At 32.5% G+C, this 21189-nt stretch overlaps 1 protein-coding gene across 1 annotated transcript in view; it reads right to left on the reverse strand.

The window, feature by feature from the left end:
* Positions 1-6004: 6004 nt before the first annotated feature.
* LOC143063386 (glycosaminoglycan xylosylkinase-like) overlaps positions 6005-21189 on the reverse strand; it is a 46195-nt gene continuing 31010 nt past the window's right edge. Inside the window, exons 4-10 of the mRNA XM_076235511.1 lie at positions 15563-15646; positions 13853-13962; positions 12298-12472; positions 9163-9351; positions 8590-8649; positions 7772-7994; positions 6005-6939 (exon numbers count right to left, since the gene is read on the reverse strand). Coding sequence (XP_076091626.1) covers positions 7772-7994; positions 8590-8649; positions 9163-9351; positions 12298-12472; positions 13853-13962; positions 15563-15646 — 841 coding nt within the window. The 3' untranslated portion in view covers positions 6005-6939. The remainder of the gene's footprint in view (positions 6940-7771; positions 7995-8589; positions 8650-9162; positions 9352-12297; positions 12473-13852; positions 13963-15562; positions 15647-21189) is intronic.

The raw sequence follows: 21189 nt of genomic DNA on the forward strand, positions 1-21189 counted from the left end.
ATGATTAAGCCATATGGCAGACCTATCTCTTTTTATATTAGATAATTTAGATAACTTATTAGCTCTAACACATTAACAATAAATGGTTATCTATTTAGAATAAATATAAGCAAGTTATATAAGAAATAAGCTTTATTTAGAGTCGGAAAGGTATATAAACATAGACAAACATAAGCTCTAATGAGAAATTATATATGATAAAGAAGGTAATTTGTTGTTCAATAGAACGTTATTTAATTTTTTAATGAGTTTATCTCTCACATATTTATAGGATGAACATTTTAAAAGAAAATGTAGTTCATCTTCAATGTCTCCATTGTTGCAACAAAGACATACCCGACTCTGCTTTGGTATTTTTACTATTTTTTTTTTAGATATTGCCTTCTTTCAATAGATAAACTTATGAGCACTTAACCTTAGTTTACATAATGTTGATCTATCACATTTGGATTTGAATTGATCAACATACGAGGATCTTTTATTTGGTTTATATAGTATATTAGAAAAGTTTTTTATTTTTGTTTTGAATGATGCCAGTCTCTTACTTCTGAAAGGGTATATCATTGATTCTCTTTTGAAAGGCTATATCATTGATTCTCTCTCGAAAGGCTATATCATTGATTCTCTCTTGAAAGGCTATATCATTGATTCTCTTTTGAAAGGCTATATCATTGATTCTCTCTTGAAAGGCTATATCATTGATTCTCTCTTGAAAGGGTTTTAAATACATTTTAATATAAAAAGGATTTCGATTAATATAATGAAATCCAAGTCTTGAAAATAAGATTTTTCATATTTATTATTTATCATATGAATTGAATGATCCGCGTTTATATATATAGCGGCATTCTCTAGCCTAATACTGAGGGCAATAATTTATATATACAGTAGTAAATTTGGTCAGTAAGGATATATTGTTTAAGTATATAAAGAGAGTTGTACTTATCAGATGAAGGATACAAATGACTTCAGTTTTTCAAATTTTTGCAATTGTTTTCGTTTTTGAAAATTCGGTCATGTAATTGTTTAAAATTTTACTATGACCTCATCCGTGAATATTCAATATTATATAATAATAAAATCTACTTTAAATCACTGTAAAAGCAAGAAACAAAATCTTTTAAACTGACTAAACTCACGTACGTATTGCTATATGTGTTTCTTTATTCTACTTAGGTTGGAGGTATAGGGAAGGGTTGATATCTCACAAAACAACCCGCCATTTTTGCCAGTCCCAAGTTAAGAGCCTCTGGCCTTTTGGTAGTATGTTTTTTATTTTTTTTATTTTAGTTCATTTATATGTTTTGGAGTTTAGTGAGATGTCCATTTTCACTGAACACGTACACAACTTTATTGCACATTGCCCGTGAACACAGTTAGTTCGTAGTGCATTTCCATTTTATAAATTGCAAATTTACTTTGAGGGCAAACTATATCAAAATTATAGAAAAGTCTATTGGCTGTAACTTGTAAATATGGATAATTTTAATTTAGGGGGGTCTGTAATTCAGTTTGACAGCTTCTTTATCTGATTTGATAATAGAAAAATTATCAACAAACCCTCTGCTCTCATTTATTCTTAACTCAGTTCACATCCAAATTATATGGACCCACCACAAATAGTTAAGCGTAGGATTGCTTCATTAAAAAAATTGTGCTAATGTTGTTAACTTGAAAGCTGAATTTAAAGAGATTTTTTTTTACAAAAAAAAAAAAACCAATTCTAATATGTTTCTGAAAAATCGAAAGATTTAAAGATTTAAAGATGACAATAAGATGAACCAGGTCAACGGCTCCAGAAAGGAGTGACATGTGTTGCAATGGAAGAACGTATATACGCACGAATGAAAGAAACGATGATAAAATGGACCGGTTTCACAAAAATATCCATGAATAAGACCGATAAAGGACAACAAGCTGAATGATGAAGCATTCTTAACAAGGGTTAATTGAAAAGCTGGTTTTAACGGTCAACTTAAATAATCTCAAAGCACATGGAAACTAAAAACAGGGGATAGAAGAACCTTCATGACAGAAAAGATACAAAAACATTCTGACCAATGGCATACCTTTACTTCACCTTTAATAAAAAAAAAAATTCCACATCGCAAATGGAATGTGAAAGGAACAGCAGTAGTGACTTTGCCATTTGGTGAATTTTGTGTTGATTTTCTTATATTTTTATGAGCGGTGGAATCAAATTTGTTAGATGATTTAATAAAGTATTTTCATTGACACTGGGGTTAAAATGCTTTGGAGATAAATGGCCTCTTATACTCCAGAAAAATATTATAGACACCTGATTAAGTAAAGGTTGTTTTTGAGACAATAGCGATATACTTTCTAAACACATGTATTAGTAGTAAAATCGGGACTGACAAGAAAAGTGGGAGATTCTTCGTTGTAAAGTTCAGTCGCCTTGGCTTTGAAAACTGTAATGAAAAATAATGGTTCAGTTTGGCGTTTCACATGTTATTTACTAAAGCTACGGTCACGCCGGCGATAAGACGAAGACATAGGATACAAAGGTAATTCGAAGAGAAGCTGGTCCTGCTTTCTTCTCAAAGCCTGGTCACGGCACCATAAATGTCAACAAATGAGGGACGATTTCTATTTATGTGACTCTAACAATATCAAGAACTAACAGCTATTTAGTTTGACGTTTTTTTTGTTTGTTAAAATGTTACTTACCAAATCTAAATCAGTTTTCTGAACACAAATATGAACAGGATGATTCTATTTAGAAAGAAGTTAATAACACAAGAACAGACTGATTCAATTTCAAAAATATCAATGCAATACCATTTTTGTTCGCAAATACAAATGGAAATCCTTGCTTTTATTTTAGGCTGCATTCTTTATAATATATGATGAAATACCAATTAAATAGCACACGATATCATTATACAGGATAACCAGATGCTTCACAGGGCGTAGCTTTATACGACCGCAAAGGTCGAAACCTGAACAGTTGGGGCAAGTATGGACACAACATTCGAACTTGATACAGCTCTGATTTGGATTGTGATTAAATTGTTGACACAGCAAAGGTTTCTGACACAATGAATGTGGTCTAATGAACTTAAAAAAAAATGTTTTTGCTTTTGAGCAATATACACTATGCTGTTGAATATTAATCCCCTCAATAAAAATATTTGAAGAAAAATTCTTTTAAATTTCTGAAATCTGAAATGAGAAAATTTTTACCCCCACCCCTCCCCATTTTTGTCACCTCCCCCCAACCCCTTATTCCAAAAAAAAAAATCTCAATTCAAATTTCTAATGGTATTGGCAACAACAATTACTCATTTAAATTCATCATAAAGTATTAAAATATAAAATGACTTACAGTCATAGTTAAAATTAATATTAATTAACAGTAACTTCTAAAAATAAATTGACAGCCACACATTTCAAGACAATTATCATTTCTTAATACATAACTTTCAAGCAGTGTAAGGGAGGTAATCAAGTAATCAAACATATATATAACAGTATTCTTTAAATTTTAATTAGATTACCTCCTTACACTACTTTTAAATTGTGTAAATTGTCCTTTTTACCAGAAAAAACCCTGTTTCCCCCTTTATTTGCCCCTAATTGCTTAATGATTTGATCCATTTTGTGGTATGGAAACTTGTAGTATAATTTCAGAGAGATTTATACACTTAAACACAAGTTATTGACTGAAAACTACAAAAATACTTATTTGGGACCCATTTTTGCCCCTCACTTGTTGAAACCCCCCTTAGAGCAAGAACCCCAAAACTCAATTCCAGCCTTTCCTTTGTAGTAAGCAACCTTGTCGTATAATTTCAGAGAGATCCATACACTTAAACATAAGTTATTGTCTGTAAACTTAAAAAATGCTTGTTTTTGACCCCTTCTTGGCCCTTTATTCCTGGACTATTTGCCCCACAAATTAAAATAAATCCCAACCTTTTACTTAATGGTATGAACATTGTGGTACAATTGAAATACTTATACACAACTTATTGTCCTAAAACTAAATAAATGCTTGTTTTGGGCCCTTAATTCCTGAACCTTTCGGACCATAACCCCCAAAATCAATCTCAACCTTCCTTTTGTGTTTATAAACATTGTGTTACAAAATAGTATTGATTTCTATTTACTTATACTAAAGTTATTATCCAGAAACCATACGTCTGCGGACGCAGACGACAATGTGATACCAATATACGACCGCAAACATAAAGGTGTTTAGAATAAATGTGCTCCCATTGACTGAAAGCAAAAAAAATATTTATTATGGCAACTTTGCGAGGATAACCGAAAATTAAATGAAAAGATAATACAAGATGCGTATCCCATACCACGAATCTTGGATCTTTTAGTTGATCTCCTTTTACCCATGACTGAAAAAAGTAATGTTATAAATTTATTTTGTTTACAGCAGTTGCTGTACTATGAATCAAAGACAATGGATATGTACAAGATTGAAACTTTAAAACATAAGGCATCTGCATACAAGGTATCCAGTTCAATTACCTGCTGAATATGAAGTACAATAGTGTACACTGTCTATTCCCTATCCCATTCTGTAACATTTGTTGCAGGCAATACAAAAATGGTGTGAACAAGAGATTGTCAAGCTTAGCATACTCATATAGTAACTCAAGAGTATAAGCAAACAGATACTAGGTATGACAGATCCTAAAATTACTGACACCTTACAACTCAACATCGTCAGACTGCAGCTCAAATATGAAGTCTTTCTTCTCATTAGTTTTTAGAATAGGGTGACAAACAAATGGAAGGACAGGATGGTTTTAATTTAGACTCCACTCCTAGATCGAGTGAGGGAAAATGTATTTGTATGCATTTTAATCAATAACCCTTATTGAAATACCAGTATTTGATAACATCACCTGATTCCTGTTTGATACATTACAATTCGATAGATACATTACATGTAGTTAAAAAGTAACTGAATTGCAAAACCTCAACAGTGATTGATGAACCATGATCAACCATGAAAACAAGGCTTACACCATGAATCAATTAAATTACTATATTTCAATTTTAATTACAGATGTTAATATGTGTTTTATTCAACTTGTGATTGAAATATTAATGGGATTCAGCCAGATGTGCAATATATTTCTTTGAAGCACTCAAAGCCTCTTGGTTGGTCAAAGATAGTCAAATCCCGGACTAGCGAACAGACAGGGGCAGATCAAGTCATTTTCAAAAGGGGGTTTCCAACCCAGGATAAAAAGGGGGTCCAACCATATTTCCCAATTCAAAAGAAATAAAAAAAAGGAGGGTTCCAACTCAAAGACAACCCGCGGATCCAACATTGTTTAAGGTGTTGGCAGGCATCCTTAAGATCTGACGTCTCATTTAAAAGGACTAACCGTTTCACAGATGATATCAGATATGTTTCTTACGTCGTAACTACAATCCCCTTCCCTTTCATGAATGTGACCTACCGAATTAGACTATTTACCAGATTTGTTATAAAATTAGCAATATGACTGGTGCCACATGTGGAGCAGGATCTGCTTACCCTTCTGCAGCACCTGAGATCACCCCCAGTTTTTGATGGGGTTCATGTTGATTATTCTTTAGTTTTCTATGTTGTGTCATGTGTACTATTGTTTGTCTGTTTGTCTTTTTTCTTTTTTCGCCAAGGCTTTGTCAGTTTATTTCGATTTATGAGTTTGACTGTCCCTCTGGTATCTTTCGTCCCTCTTTCAGAAATCATTGTATTGTAGTTCCTGAGAAAAATGTGAAGAAAATTTTCAACTTGGCTACTAATGTGTAAAATGATCTTACTGTTGGGTTAACAGGAAGTTGTTGAGTGATGAATCACACAGTATAGCTGACTTATATAAACCATGAAACCAAATTTCAGAATTCCTTATGATGTAGTTCATGAGAAAGATGTAATGAAAAATTTTCATGGGCTGAATAGACAGAGACAGAGGTAAAACAGTATACCCACTTTTTTAAAGCCGGGTATAAAAACACAACATATGTATTGATATGTAAATTATTTATTTATTATTCATGAAAGACATGTGTATAAATTGTATAAATCCAAATACATTTTAAAAACAATAAAAAGAAAGACTTTTTTCAGTCACATATTATTTGTAAGGATGTAAGGGAGACAAAATTACATACAAAGACAATACAAATTATTTAGTATCATAAAACACTTAAATTGTGGATAAGGTAAGCAATTTTGTGCAAAAAAGTAAAATAACAAAAATGTTCTCATTTAAATTTTCATGGAGTTTGTTTTGGGTTTGGTACACTCACTCACCGTACAGGTATTTCCTTATCTAGAAAATTGTAGAAATTTCTAGAGTAAGACAATGTTTGCCTGAAATATGGATTTTTTTTTTATCAAAAAATAATTTAATTTTGGATGTAACGCGTCTTCTGATTGGCTGAAGTTATTTTGTTATTAGCCCATAGACATAATTTAGTCATGTGACCGTGACGTCATCAAAGTTTTTGTCATAGTTTTCTACAGTTTAAAATGGAATTAAGAATTAAATTATAAGAAATAACTGTAATATTTTTTCTGTCTATTCGAAATAACATAAAAAATGTGGTGCACACTGTTAAATAACCCGCTATGCGCGTTATTCAGTGTGCACCAAATTTTTTATGTTATTTCTCTATAGACAGAAAAAATATTACAGTCATTCCTAAATTATATCATTTTTACCTGTAAAACTTTAGGAGAGCCACCTCATTAATTCAATTGTGTAGTTTTGTCTGATGATAAAATATATGAAATAATTGCACATTTGATTGTATACATTTATTTTGAGCTAAACCACTGAAAGCCCTACATTTTGCACATTTTGGAAGACTCTTTGACATCAGAGATTGTTTTACATGTTATAAAGTCATGTCATATAATGCTGCCTTGTCTGTTTTAACACTGGATATCATTGCCTTCTGAAATAAAGAGAAAAGAACTACTAGAATTAACATATACAGCAAATCCTGACATACTGAAATATCTGTAAAACACAACCATAACAGACTTATCTTTTGAATTAATTTTGTTTGTAGGTACTTTTCTTCAAATACAGAACTGATTTTCCTTTATTAACTACGGTAGATAAAAATAAAACCTTAAATGAAACATCCAATGTATCTGTCAGATTTGGTAAACATCCAATGTATCTGTCAGATTTGGTAAACATCGAATGTATCTGTCAGATTTGGGAATATTTGTATCTGTCAGATTTGGTAAACATCGAATGTATCTGTCAGATTTGGTAATATTTGTATCTGTCAGATTTGGTAAACATCCAATGTATCTGTCAGATTTGGGAATATTTGCTTGTAACCACTTTATTTTGTTCAGCTTGACTGAGTAATTAAGTTGATGGCAATTAGTGTAAGTTACCAGTCTTCGTTACATTTGTTGTTTTTATTGTGATTAAGATGATAACACAATGTTGACTGCTGTACCCCTATTTTTGACATTTTTAACTATTGTGTCTGTTTGTTTTGTTCACGCATCGGTGGCAATATAATGGAATGTGATACGACTGTCATACAAGTGAGAGGTTTAGCTAGCTATTAAACCATAAAGTCAGGAATATGACAGTTCTTGTCCATTCGTTTTTGATGCGTTTTGTTATTTGATTTTGCCATGTGATTATGGACTTTCTGAATTGATTTTTCTCTGAGTTTAGTATTTTTGTGATTTTACTTTTCACATTCCACTTTTTCTTATGACCTTAACTTTCAAGATTAACTGGTACCTATTTTAACTTACCTATGAATGCGTACTGGTATCAGTTATTACTTGCTGTAAGCCTTTAGCTACAATACATTCATTGACCTCCAGTAAGATTCTCTCTAGTCTTCTGTCTAAAGCTGCATAATATTTGTCATGAAGAACAGGTTCTAGAGAATCCTGACTTAGCAGTGTCTGTAATGTCTTGCTCAGTACAGTATTACGAAGCATTAGCAATGTCTGCCATGTGGATTCTCGAATTCTTAAATAAACAAAACAAGATTAGAGTGTCTTATTCATAATGTTATGTAAAATTTAAATTGCCCTCTTCCTTTCTCACAAGAGGTTCTGTTACATGAAAACTAAAAATTAACCTACAATGCTTTTTAACATTTAAACACAAAAAGATAAAATTTAAATATACCCAATTTCATGGGCACAGGTAAACTCATTTAATATTTACTACGTTATGTTTCCATTCAGGAATCATTGATACAAAATAAAGGTACTCTACAACTGACACAAACTTTTACTACTAACAGATTTCCTTCACCTTCTTTGGTCAATAACAAATTTTTACACATTCATAATTTCAATTTTGATGATTGTTTTTTATTAAATGTAATAAGAAAATGAGGATGCCGCATCTTTATTTTCATCATGCCCATCTATTTTTCCCCCATTTAAATGAAAGCAAACTGTGTTTTTCTATGGCATGACCACTTGGAACAAAATCTAGTTGGACAAAAGGCCATTTGCAATGATTATAAAAGACTGTCTTATCTATTCATATTGTTGGTTAAAAGATGAATTTCTAAATGGGTAATACTAAATACAGTTAAATTGAAGAAACTTACTTGCAGCACTGGTAAAGAGGGGCCAGTATAGTGTATTCATCATAATCTGGATTTCCAAAACTAAAATAAAATAATGGTTATTTAATTAATTAAAAGGTTGTCATTTACCAAAGACAATTTAAATTGTATTGTACTTTATGCCAGGTGGTTATTTTCCATTATTTAAAGCAATATGTATCTTTGCTCTCTTCTTTTATCTTGTCTTACCCTAATACAGTTAACAGAGAAAGTTTTTAACTATGAAGTTATGAACACAAAAAGGCTGTATAGCAAATCTTAAAATAATTAATGGCTTCCAACTACAACTAAAGATTAATAGAATTAAACAAATATATATAAAACATTTCTTCATTTATTTACAATTAAAAATGTATGTGAACTTAACAAAATTGACCATTACTGAATTTACATTTCTTATGTTATGAATAACAGAAATTCCATCAAAATTATTAATTTTCTGTAAGATTTTATTTTTTTAATTTGAATTTTCTGTTGTCTTTTTTTATATTCTTCTACATATCCAATTTAAATATATGTTTCAACGACAACTATATAAAAACAATTCTTAAGTACCTCTTTCCATTGTCCAAAATGAGCACCATACTATCACTTTGTGTCCCTAATGTTTCATAATGGTGTCTGTCTGCATTGCCTATCAAATAGTCTACTATAGTAGCATCTACAAGGTCCATTAACATTGATCCAGAATTATAAGGCTCTTTCATAATCACATCTTTACAAAAGTCTTTGTCACTCTCCCATCTGAAATTGTCATAGACCATACATACAGACATTACATGATTGTAAGGTAGTATACACTAGTCTTACAGCTTTACACTTCTAGGAATATCATTAGTTAAAAGCCAACATGTCCAGACAGTGTATATCTAATATTTGATCAGTAGGTGTGTATCATTTTGCAGTAATACACCGTTGTAGTGGTGTAACTTCCATTTATGAAAATATACACAGTTAGTAGTAGATAAATGTAAATAAAAATGTTGTTTTCTTTGTTAACAGACATAATAATAATATTTTCATGCTTTCAGAGACGTTGATTTTCTCACTGTAAATAATTGAATGATCGTTTCATATTGTGTTAACATTGGGGTATCAAGGTTTACAACTACATCTAAATTCCCTATTCTAGATAGTTGTTAAGATATATTTGTTACACAGTGAGCTAGTGACCTAATACAATATCTAAAGGGGTGGTCGCTCTGGCCTAATATGGACTTTACTGACCCTGTATATATCGTATTAGGTCACTAGCACACTGTGTAACTAATATTATTCTTTGTAATTTAATCTTGTTCTGCACAAATACTCTTTATACTGTTATTTATCATACAATATTTAAAAGTGGTTTAGGAATTTGTGTCAGATGATAGTGTTCTTAGTTTTTTCTTCTCTAATGCAGGGTAAAATATTTTGCTTCATAACACCCGTTTTTCTTTTCATAAGACTTTCAAAAAGTCTAAGCAGATTATACTTTTCTTTTCTTTTGATTTGAGACCCAAATGATACCAAGGCTTGTAATTAAAGTCTGAATATATAATGAAACCCCTATTATATAATACTATGAGTATACATGTTACATGTATTACAGAAGTTACCTTCTAGTCACTTCAGGTTTATAAGATCTAAGCCATGGACTACGATACACTTTCAGGGGATATCTATTGGGCAGCCAAAGTATAGCCACACCCTCTAAAATATCTATGTTTTACAGAAGTTACCTTCTAGTCACTTCAGGTTTATAAGATCTTAGCCATGGACTATGATACACTTTCAGGGGATATCTATTGGGCAGCCAGAGTATAGCCACACCCTCTAAAATATCTATGTATTACAGAAGTTACCTTCTAGTCACTTCAGGTTTATATGATCTAAGCCAAGGACTACCATACACTTTCAGGGGATATCTATTGGGCAGCCAGAGTATAATGACACCCTCTAAAATATCTATGTATTACAGAAGTTACCTTCTAGTCACTTCAGGTTTATAAGATCTAAGCCAAGGACTACCATACACTTTCAGGGGATATCTACTGGGCAGCCAGAGTATAGCCACACCCTCTAAAATATCTATGTTTTACAGAAGTTACCTTCTAGTCACTTCAGGTTTATAAGATCTTAGCCATGGACTATGATACACTTTCAGGGGATATCTATTGGGCAGCCAGAGTATAGCCACACCCTCTAAATTATCTATGTATTACAGAAAGTACCTTCTAGTCACTCCAGGTTTATAAGATCTAAGCCAAGGACTACCATACACTTTCAGGGGATATCTATTGGGCAGCCAGAGTATAATGACACCCTCTAAAATATCTATGTATTACAGAAGTTACCTTCTAGTCACTTCAGGTTTATAAGATCTAAGCCAAGGACTACCATACACTTTCAGGGGATATCTATTGGGCAGCCAGAGTATAGCCACACCCTCTAAAATATCTATGTATTACAGAAGTTACCTTCTAGTCACTCCAGGTTTATAAGATCTAAGCCATGGACTGCGATACTTTCAGGGGATATCTATTGGGCAGCCAAAGTATAGCAACACCTTCTAAAATATCTATGTATTACAGAAGTTACCTTCTAGTCACTCTAGGTTTATAAGATCTAAGCCATGGACTACGATACACTTTCAGGGGATATCTATTGGGCAGCCAAAGTATAGCCACACCCTCTAAAATATCTATGTATTACACAAGTTACCTTCTAGTCACTCCAGGTTTATAAGATCTAAGCCAAGGACTACCATACACTTTCAGGGGATATCTATTGGGCAGCAAAAGTATAGCGACACCCTCTAAAATATCTATGTATTACAGAAGTTACCTTCTAGTCACTCTAGGTTTATATGATCTAAGCCAAGGACTACCATACACTTTCAGGGGATATCTATTGGGCAGCAAAAGTATAGCGACACCCTCTAAAATATCTATGTATTACAGAAGTTACCTTCTAGTCACTCCAGGTTTATAAGATCTAAGCCATGGACTACGATACACTTTCAGGGGATATCTATTGGCATGGGCAGCCAGAGTATAGCCACACCCTCTAAAATATCTATGTATTACAGAAGTTACCTTCTTGTCACTCCAGGTTTATAAGATCTAAGCCATGGACTACGATACTTTCAGGGGATATCTATTGGGCAGCCAGAGTATAACGACACCCCCTAAAATATCTATGTATTACAGAAGTTACCTTCTAGTCACTCCAGGTTTATATGATCTTAGCCATGGACTATGATACACTTTCAGGGGATATCTAATGGGCAGCCAGAGTATAACGACACCCCCTAAAATATCTATGTATTACAGAAGTTACCTTCTAGTCACTCCAGGTTTATAAGATCTAAGCCATGGACTACGATACACTTTCAGGGGATATCTATTGGGCAGCCAAAGTATAGCCACACCCTCTAAAATATCTATGTATTACAGAAGTTACCTTCTAGTCACTCCAGGTTTATAAGATCTAAGCCATGGACTACGATACACTTTCAGGGGATATCTATTGGGCAGCCAAAGTATAACAACACCCTCTAAAATATCTATGTATTACAGAAGTTACCTTCTAGTCACTCCAGGTTTATATGATCTTAGCCATGGACTACGATACACTTTCAGGGGATATCTTATGGGCAGCCAGAGTATAACGACACCCTCTAAAATATCTTTGTATTACAGAAGTTACCTTTTAGTCACTCCAGGTTTATAAGATCTAAGCCATGGACTACGATACACTTTCAGGGGATATCTATTGGGCAGCCAAAGTATAACCACACCCTCTAATATATCTCCCTCAGCACAAACTCCGGTGGATTCATCTTTACAATACAAACATTTACCATAAAAACACTGATTTCTACCTGAAAATTAAAAAAATAACATAACCTTAAAACTATGGATTCATTTGATTATTCACTGAATAACAATATTAATGTATTTGCTGGGTACAGAGCCATGGATTCAAATGTACAACCAATTACAATTGTTCTAAAGAAATGTATGAAGACTTGTCAAAACAATGGAATTGAATATCCACAAAGATGCTAGTTTTTCTCAATCCAAGAAAATTGGTACCCACAAAAATAATCTACACTTATAAACATGGGATATTTTCTCAAGCCTGGAAAACAATTGTACCTATCAAAAGTTTTGATACACTTTGTTCAGTACTAATACAAAGAACAGCATGTTTATAATCCGTCCTTTCAGATTTTCTATTTTTATACTGAACTGAGATTTGATAAGTTGAAACAATCAAATGCTTGAATTGGATATAACAAGAAATGAAGGTGCTACCCCTATGACAAGAATTACTGTGGATCCATTATTATTCTTTGGATACCCATTTTCATGTATTTTGTTAATACAGAAACCAAAAATTTAAATTTTCAATAAATTACACGTTTTCTGCATGATAATATGCAGATTTCTAAAAACCATCAAATGTAAAAGAAAATACAAGTTTTCCTATGTCCACAAAAATTGATACCCTCTGAAATAAATGAATCCACAGTAGTTATGTAATATTTTTTTCCTTACAAGGTAAAGATGAATCCCTTATCTTATTTTTTTTTATTATTAAATTCATCCTTAAAATTAATGAGTTAAAACCTTCATCCAAATATGAAGAATGTAATATTTTTCTTATAATAAATTTCCATTCTAAAAAATGGTCTCTTATTCTGATTATCAAACTCAATTAAGATTTTGATGAACAGAAAACTTCATACAAATTAGGCGAGGATCTGATATGTTGGCCCTATCCTTGTGACAAGTTTATATGGGATAGTATACTTTAAGTGATTTGTTGAGTAAAAACCTTCAGCCCTGGTATAGCTTGCTATGCACTTTAGGTCATGCTCATTGTTAAATGCCATATAGTGACCTAAAGCTGCCCACCTCTATATCATTAGGCTTATGGTGTACTTTTTCTCTTTTGCAATCATACCATATCTTATTTCTTTGAACATCAAAGACATTTTGTCTTGTGCTTTGTATCTTTAAAAGTTTTTTCCTTAAAACAATGTGATGCTTGTGCATCTTGTTTACATATGTCTATATATTGTTAAAATGTTTTTTGTGTGGCATTGCTATATTATTGATGATACCCATATCCAATATTGATAAAACAATCAAAGCTAAATTAATCTTCAATTTGAGATTTTGAGGTTTTGTAAAAGATATTTTCAACAATCTCTCAGAAGATTATCAGATACTAAATGAATTTGGGGGATTCATACCTTTTGTAAAGAATGTCTTTAGTAATCTCTCAGAAGCTACTGGAATGATTTCATTTTTCAAATTAATTTTTCTGCCAACTGCTATAGGTGTTCTTCTCAGTTCAAGGAGCCTTGAAAAATAAAGAAGAATACTATTATGTTTTAAGGATGTTTGCTACTCTGTTTCAAAATGACAAGCTTTTTAAAAGTCTGTTATAAATTGATAGCATATAAATAAAGGAACTAAAAGAGCAGAAAAAATTGAAAGGTCCGTGTGCTTGTTTTTGAGATATAAGCCATTGAAAATTTGGCAGGAAATAATTCTCTCTAGATTTTGCATACATTTAACATTGGCACCTTTTTTCTTTCTAAAACGATGAAAAATAACAAGGATTTTATAAGATTATCGAAGATTACATTTTAAACTATATGTAATCAAATTATGACAACAAAAGTAGGGGTAAGTGGGCAAAATTTAATGGCACTACATGGATAAAACCATATCTCGAGGTTTCTGAAAATCGGGCAAAAATTCTAAAACATGAGGAGAGAACATCCTTAATGAACTTATACATGTGTTGGAGCATGGAGGAGGTAAAAGTGGCTTTTATTTTACATTGTATTACGCTAAGGAACATATCCTGGAAATTTTTTAATACAGTTATCTCCCTTTAGGAGATAACTGTATTGTATTTTAAGCTCCGACGGCATCAATTGGGGATTTGATGGTCGCAAATTAAGTTTACTGGCGATGTGTTAGCGCAGACAGTAAACAGGTTTTTTCGACCATCAAATCCCCAATTGATGCCGTCTGAGCTTAAAATACAATATTGTTATCTCCATACTAATGAAACTGACAGAAATCAATGTTAAAACATGTATTTTAAATCTGTCATATGTCCCATAGCATCAATTGTCAATTGATGCCATGTAAGAAAGTGACGTTATCCAATCAAAATGAACGTTACAAACGTTGTTGCATTAGAATTATCTATAACTGAAAAAAAAAAAAACAAACTATTGAGTGTTGGTCAGAAATTTACAGTTTCTAACTAAATAAAAAATAATTCTATGCGAAACAGAAATGTTCTAAAAATGCTTTTATCTTTGTCATTTGAACTTTGTTGAATTATAAGTCTCATTGGCAATCATTCTACATATATATCCTTATTTTTATATTGATCACTGGTTTTAAAAGTTAGGTCGAAGTCAAATGAGCCCTGTCTAACAGACATTTACAGTTTACCTTGCACAGATACTATAGACCAAACTAATTTATTTTTCTTTTATAAATTATGACTTGGATGGAAAGTTGACTCATTGGCACTCATGCCACATCATCTTATATCTTTTAACAACTATTCTCCTACTCATTATAAAAGCAAGAAATTCATTTGATAATTCTAAGCAGTCACTCAACAATGAAAATGATGTCAAGGAAAATGGACACATGACAGAAACCTGATATTATAAAGTATCAAGGTCTTTTACCTTCTGTAATTTAAACATTTTTTTACATTCAGGAATTAGTCATTAAGTGCTATATTTAAATTTAAAGTCAGAACTTCTACAAAATTAGCATGATAAAATGATGTAAACATTTTTAACCTATACTGGTTTTTCTTTTACATATTGTAACTTGGATGGCGAGCTGTCTCATTGGCACTCATTCCACTTGTTCTTATATCTACTTACTATTATTCTGTTTGGTCTTTTATTAATAAAATATACCTGCCCAGATGGAATGTAGCTATTTCTCCATTATGTCTATCTCCACCAGAAATTATAGTTTCTTGCACAAAGTCTCTTTCAAACCTGTAAAAATAAACCAAGTTTGGTATGTTCAGCTACTGTTTGCTTACAATGGAAAATAAGTTATAGCTTACAATGTGGGCATTCCTTACAATGGAAAACAAGTTATAGCTTACAATGTGGGCATTCCTTACAATGTAAAACAAGTTATAGCTTACAATGTGGGCATTCCTTACAATGGAAAACAAGTTATAGCTTACAATGTGGGCTTCCTTATAATAGAAAACAAGTTATAGCTTACCATGTGGGCATTCCTTACAATGTAAAACAAGTTATAGCTTACAATGTGGGCATTCCTTACAATCATGGAAAACAAGTTATAGCTTACAATGTGGGCATTCCTTACAATCATGGAAAACAAGTTATAGCTTACAATGTGGGCATTCCTTAGTTGTCTTATTGGCAATCATACCACATTTTCTCATTTTTACACAACAAAGATAAAAGTTACTAACATAAAGAAGGGACGAAAGATACCAAAGGGACAGTCAAACTCATAAATCTAAAAACAAACTGACAACGCCATGGCTAAAAATGAAAAGGACAAACAAACAACAGCACACACGACACAACATAGAAAACTAAAGAATAAACAACACGAACCCAACCAAAAAACTAGGGGTGATCTCAGGTGCTCCGGAAGGGTAAGCAGATCCTGCTCCACATGTGGCACCCGTCGTGTTGCTTATGTGATAACAAATCCGGTAAATAGTCTAATTCAGTAGGTCACATTCATGAAAGGGAAGGGGATTGTAGTTACGACGTAAGGAACATATCCGATATCATTATCATTTGTGAAACGGTTATTCCATAACGGTCAACCAACTCGTGATGATTTCAACTCCACCATTTGGAACTTTTGGTTTAATAGCTTCCTTGTGAGCAGCAACCCTCTATCAAGAAAATCATGATAGGAAATGCAAGCACGGGAATATCGTATCAATTGGGAGATATATACCCTGTATGCAGGTGCTGCTGGAATGTTGCTACTAAGAAATGGAAAGTTCACAATTGAAAAGCTGAAATCATCTCTTTTGTCTTAAAGTTTTGTTTTCAACCTACCCTCATTGTCAATTTCTAGATGTAAGTCAAGATATGAGGCCGACTTAACTGTATCTGTAGTATCCTTTATCTCTAGCTCGATTGGATAGATGCGTTCCACATAGTCACCAAATTTTGAATTATTTAGTGAAAGAACATCATCTATGTAGCGAAAAGTAGAGTTAAAGGATATTGCTAACTTCTTATCTTTCTTCCTAAGAAGTTCCTGCATGAAGTCAGCCTCATAATAGTAAAGAAACAAGTCGGCAAGTAGAGGGGTACAGTTTGTTCCCATTGGAATGCCAACAGTCTGTTGAAAAACTTGTCCTCCGAAAGTAACAAATATGTTGTCAATCAAGAAATCAAGCATCTTGATAATATCAGTTTCAGAGAATTTTTTGTTCGAATCAGAGTGATCCTTTACAAAGTAGGATTTATCCCTCCCTAAGACAAGATACTTGTATCTACATTGGCCATTCTTTTTTTAAGAAGCAAAGCAATACCAACTCTTTCAATTTGTCTTTTAGTTTGGAATGTGGAATACTAGAATACTAGTGTAAAGAGTAGAAAAGTCAAATGTTTTAATACTGTTACAAGATGAAAGAGAGTTAGATTGTATGTACTCTAAAAGATCTTTGGAATTTTTAAGTATCCACATCTGATTCACGCCCCCTCTAGAATAGGCAGTTTCACAATAACTTTGAAGCCCGTCTTTGATTGCTGATAAAATAGATGTTAGTAATTTCGAAAGAGGTTTCGTGGAGCACTTGGAAGACCCAGCAATATTTGTAAGGACACTTATGTAGTTTAGTATCCAATATAGTGATGGCAGATCCAGTTCTTCATCTTTGGTTGAAATTCCAAAGGAACACCGAACAGACCTATGATTATCAAGGATTTCCTCTTTGGTAAGTGTCGTGAGGGTAAATGTTGAGTTTCCAAGTGAATTGTCCATACCTAATTCGTTTATCAAACAGTTAATGTAATGAGTTTTACACACAAAAACTATGTTGTTTGGGGCTTTATCTGTAGGGACAACAACATATTAACATGGAGGTAGGATAGGTGTTTTGCAACATTTGGGTCTTTAATAAAGATTGACGTAGCATGGGCATTGATAGACCCATTCAGTTTCTTAATTCTGATTTGTATCAACGACCTCACTGCCTTAATCCATTCAGAAAGAGTGTCTATGTCTTCCTTCTCGCGCGTAGCCCATTGCCTAGCATAATCCTCAACTGAATCCATCAAAATTTTAAAATTGTATTTCCAATTGATGGATTTAGGCTCACGATATTTCGGACCTTTCGATAACACATTTCGTAGAGAAGTGTTATTAACAATGTTGAGGTCACCGGTAATAACGTGGCCAGCGGGATTATATGTGAATTGGGAACTAGCACAAGTGCAATCAGGAGGTTTAGACTTGAAGTCGTCAATATCGAGATCCTGCAAAACGTGTTTGTAATTGAAAATTTTAGTTGTAATAGGTTTGGTATAGGTATAAGAAATGATTGGTAGAGACTGGTCTTTGAAATAAGGAGGTATTTTCGATTGAACTAATTTATGATGAAGGATATTGCCTAAGTTGATGCCATCGATACCTTTGTTGGCAAAGGAAAGATTAAGGAAAGATCTTTTCTCTTTTTCATCTTTGCAAATGCGGACTGGCTTGAAAAAAAAAGTCTGTGACTTGCAATATCCAAAATTATAGCTGTAATTTTGTATTGGTTTGAATGAGGGTTTGTTACAGTGGATTTCAAAAATAAAAAACAGAGAAAAGTTTTGAAAGGGGTAATGAATAAAGTTTCGTGCGAATGTGATGAATACCTAACGGATTTTGTATAAATGGCACCAAGTCATTAATAGATACATCATACAGAGAAGGTGATGTATAATGACGATGACCATGACTGCGTCTACGTCGAGGAGTGGAGTTGAAAATATTCATTACATTCACCGAGTTACATGAAGGAGTAGATAGAATACCTATACCATCAATTTTGTCATTGCAACCATAAGGTGTTGCAGTTCCCAATTGTCTAATCCAATGATACCACATCTCCTTCTTTAATATCTATTTAGAGTTCTATTGATAATAACAGTGGCTATCTCTTGGTTGATGGCTACACTTCTTCCTTAATATGGCTCATATATCATATAACTGATATTTATCCATCAGAGGACAATTTATTACATGTGGTTCTAATTCAAAATAGTTATTTATCATATACTTTGACTAAATAACATATGATTTTTACTGTATGATTATAGTATTAAATCAACGCAAATTCCATATTTTTTTGGTGCTTTGTGGGCTCATATGAAACGTTTATCACATACTTCGACTGTTATCATATGCTTCGACTGTTATCACATGCTTCGACTGTTAATACATGTCATTCCGGTGATACTCAGCAAATTCAGGAGAATGTTTTCTATACAAATGATATAGAAAACATAGTGAGATCTATGTGGGGTTATGAGTGTTATTTTTCATCTGTTAGCTCAAACTCTAGAGGTGTAGCTATTTTGTTCAATAATAATTTTGAATGCAAAGTGTTGAAAGAAAAAAAAAGATATAAATGGAAACTATTTAATTTTAGATATTCTTGTAGAAAATAGAAAGATAACTCTTGTATGTCTATACGGACCAAATACAGACAATCCTGATTTTTTTTCTAATATTATGTCTGTTATTGATGATTTTGAAAATGAATACTTTGTTATTTGTGGTGATTTCAATCTTGTCCAAAACCCATGTATAGATTATTGCAACTATGTGAATATTAACAATCCCAAAGCTAGGGAAAAAGTATTGGAATTTATTGAAGAAAGAAATTTGATAGACCCGTATAGAGAACTTTTTCCAGATGTACAGCGATACACTTGGAGGAAAAGAAATCCTTTTAAACAGGCTAGATTAGACTTTTTTCTTCTCACTGAAAACTTTTTAAACAGTCTAAAAAATTGTAATGTACTTCCAAGCTATCGGTCAGATCACTCTATGATTTTGCTAGATTTAGAATTTAACCCTTTCATTAGGGGAAAAGGTTTGTGGAAGTTTAACAACTCTTTATTATATGATATAGACTATATAAATACTATTAAGCAAAAAATTCAGGAAGTGAAAAAACAATATTGTGCTTTAGTTTATAATATGGAAAATATTGACAAAATAGATAATACAGACATTCATTTTAGAATTAACTGTCAGCTTTTGCTTGAGACTCTTCTTATGGAAATTAGGGGGAAGACAATTTCATATTCAAGTTATAAAAAAAAGCAAGATGAAAAAAGGGAAATAAATCTTCGAAATGAAATAACTCAATTAGAGGAAAGAGTTGATGAACATTCCATTAATGCATTAGAAGCAAAAAAACATGAGCTTGAAAGTTTACGAACACAAAAATTGAAAGGGAAATTAGTAAGATCCCGTGTCCAATGGATACAGGAAGGGGAAAAACCTACTAATTATTTCTGTGGATTAGAATCACGAAATTTTATGAGTAAAATTATTCCCAAAGTAGAGAAAGAAAATGGGGAAATTATAACAAAACAAAAAGATATTTTGAATGAAGTTAAATATTTTTATGACAATCTTTATAAAAAAAGGGATACTAAAAGTACTTTAAGTGATCTTAAAAAAGACTTGAAAAATTTAAATGTTCCTATACTTTCGTCTCTGGAAAAAGAAAACTTGGAAGGTACAATTACTGTTAAAGAAGCTGGAGAAGCATTAAAAAAAATGAAAAACAACAAAACTCCTGGAACGGATGGTTTTTCAGCAGAGTTCTATAAATTTTTTTGGAAGGATCTTCAAATTTTTATTGTAAATTCTTTAAATTATGGTGAAAAAACAGGGGAACTATCTGTTACACAAAAACAAGGAATTATTACTTGTTTGCCAAAAGGGAATAAACCCCGCCACTTTTTAAAAAACTGGCGCCCTATATCTTTACTAAATACTGTGTATAAAATTGGATCAGCAGCTATTGCAAACAGATTTAAGAGTGTCCTTGATAAACTGATAAATTTTGATCAGACTGGTTTTATTAGTGGAAGGTATATTGGGGAAAATATAAGACTCATTTATGATATATTACAATACACAGAGGAACATGAAATACCAGGGTTATTACTTTTGATTGATTTCGAAAAAGCTTTCGATTCAATATCATGGGATTTTTTGATAAATGTTTTGAAATTTTTCAATTTTGGCGAATCTATCATCAATTGGGTTAAAGTTTTTTACAATAATATCAACTCTGCTGTCATCCAGGGGGGGAACCTTTTAGATTTTTTTACTATTGGAAGAGGTTGTAGACAAGGGGACCCCTTGTCTCCATATCTTTTTATTTTATGTGTTGAGATTCTGGCATTGAAAATAAGGTGAAATAGCGACATTAGTGGCATAGAGGTCACACGGGTTGAGCATAAATTGTCACAATTTGCTGATGACACCTCTTTGATTTTGGATGGGAGTGAAAAATCTTTACAAGAAT

This window comes from Mytilus galloprovincialis, chromosome 2 (assembly GCF_965363235.1).
Source record: "Mytilus galloprovincialis chromosome 2, xbMytGall1.hap1.1, whole genome shotgun sequence".
NCBI classification, from domain to species: Eukaryota; Metazoa; Mollusca; class Bivalvia; order Mytilida; family Mytilidae; genus Mytilus; species Mytilus galloprovincialis.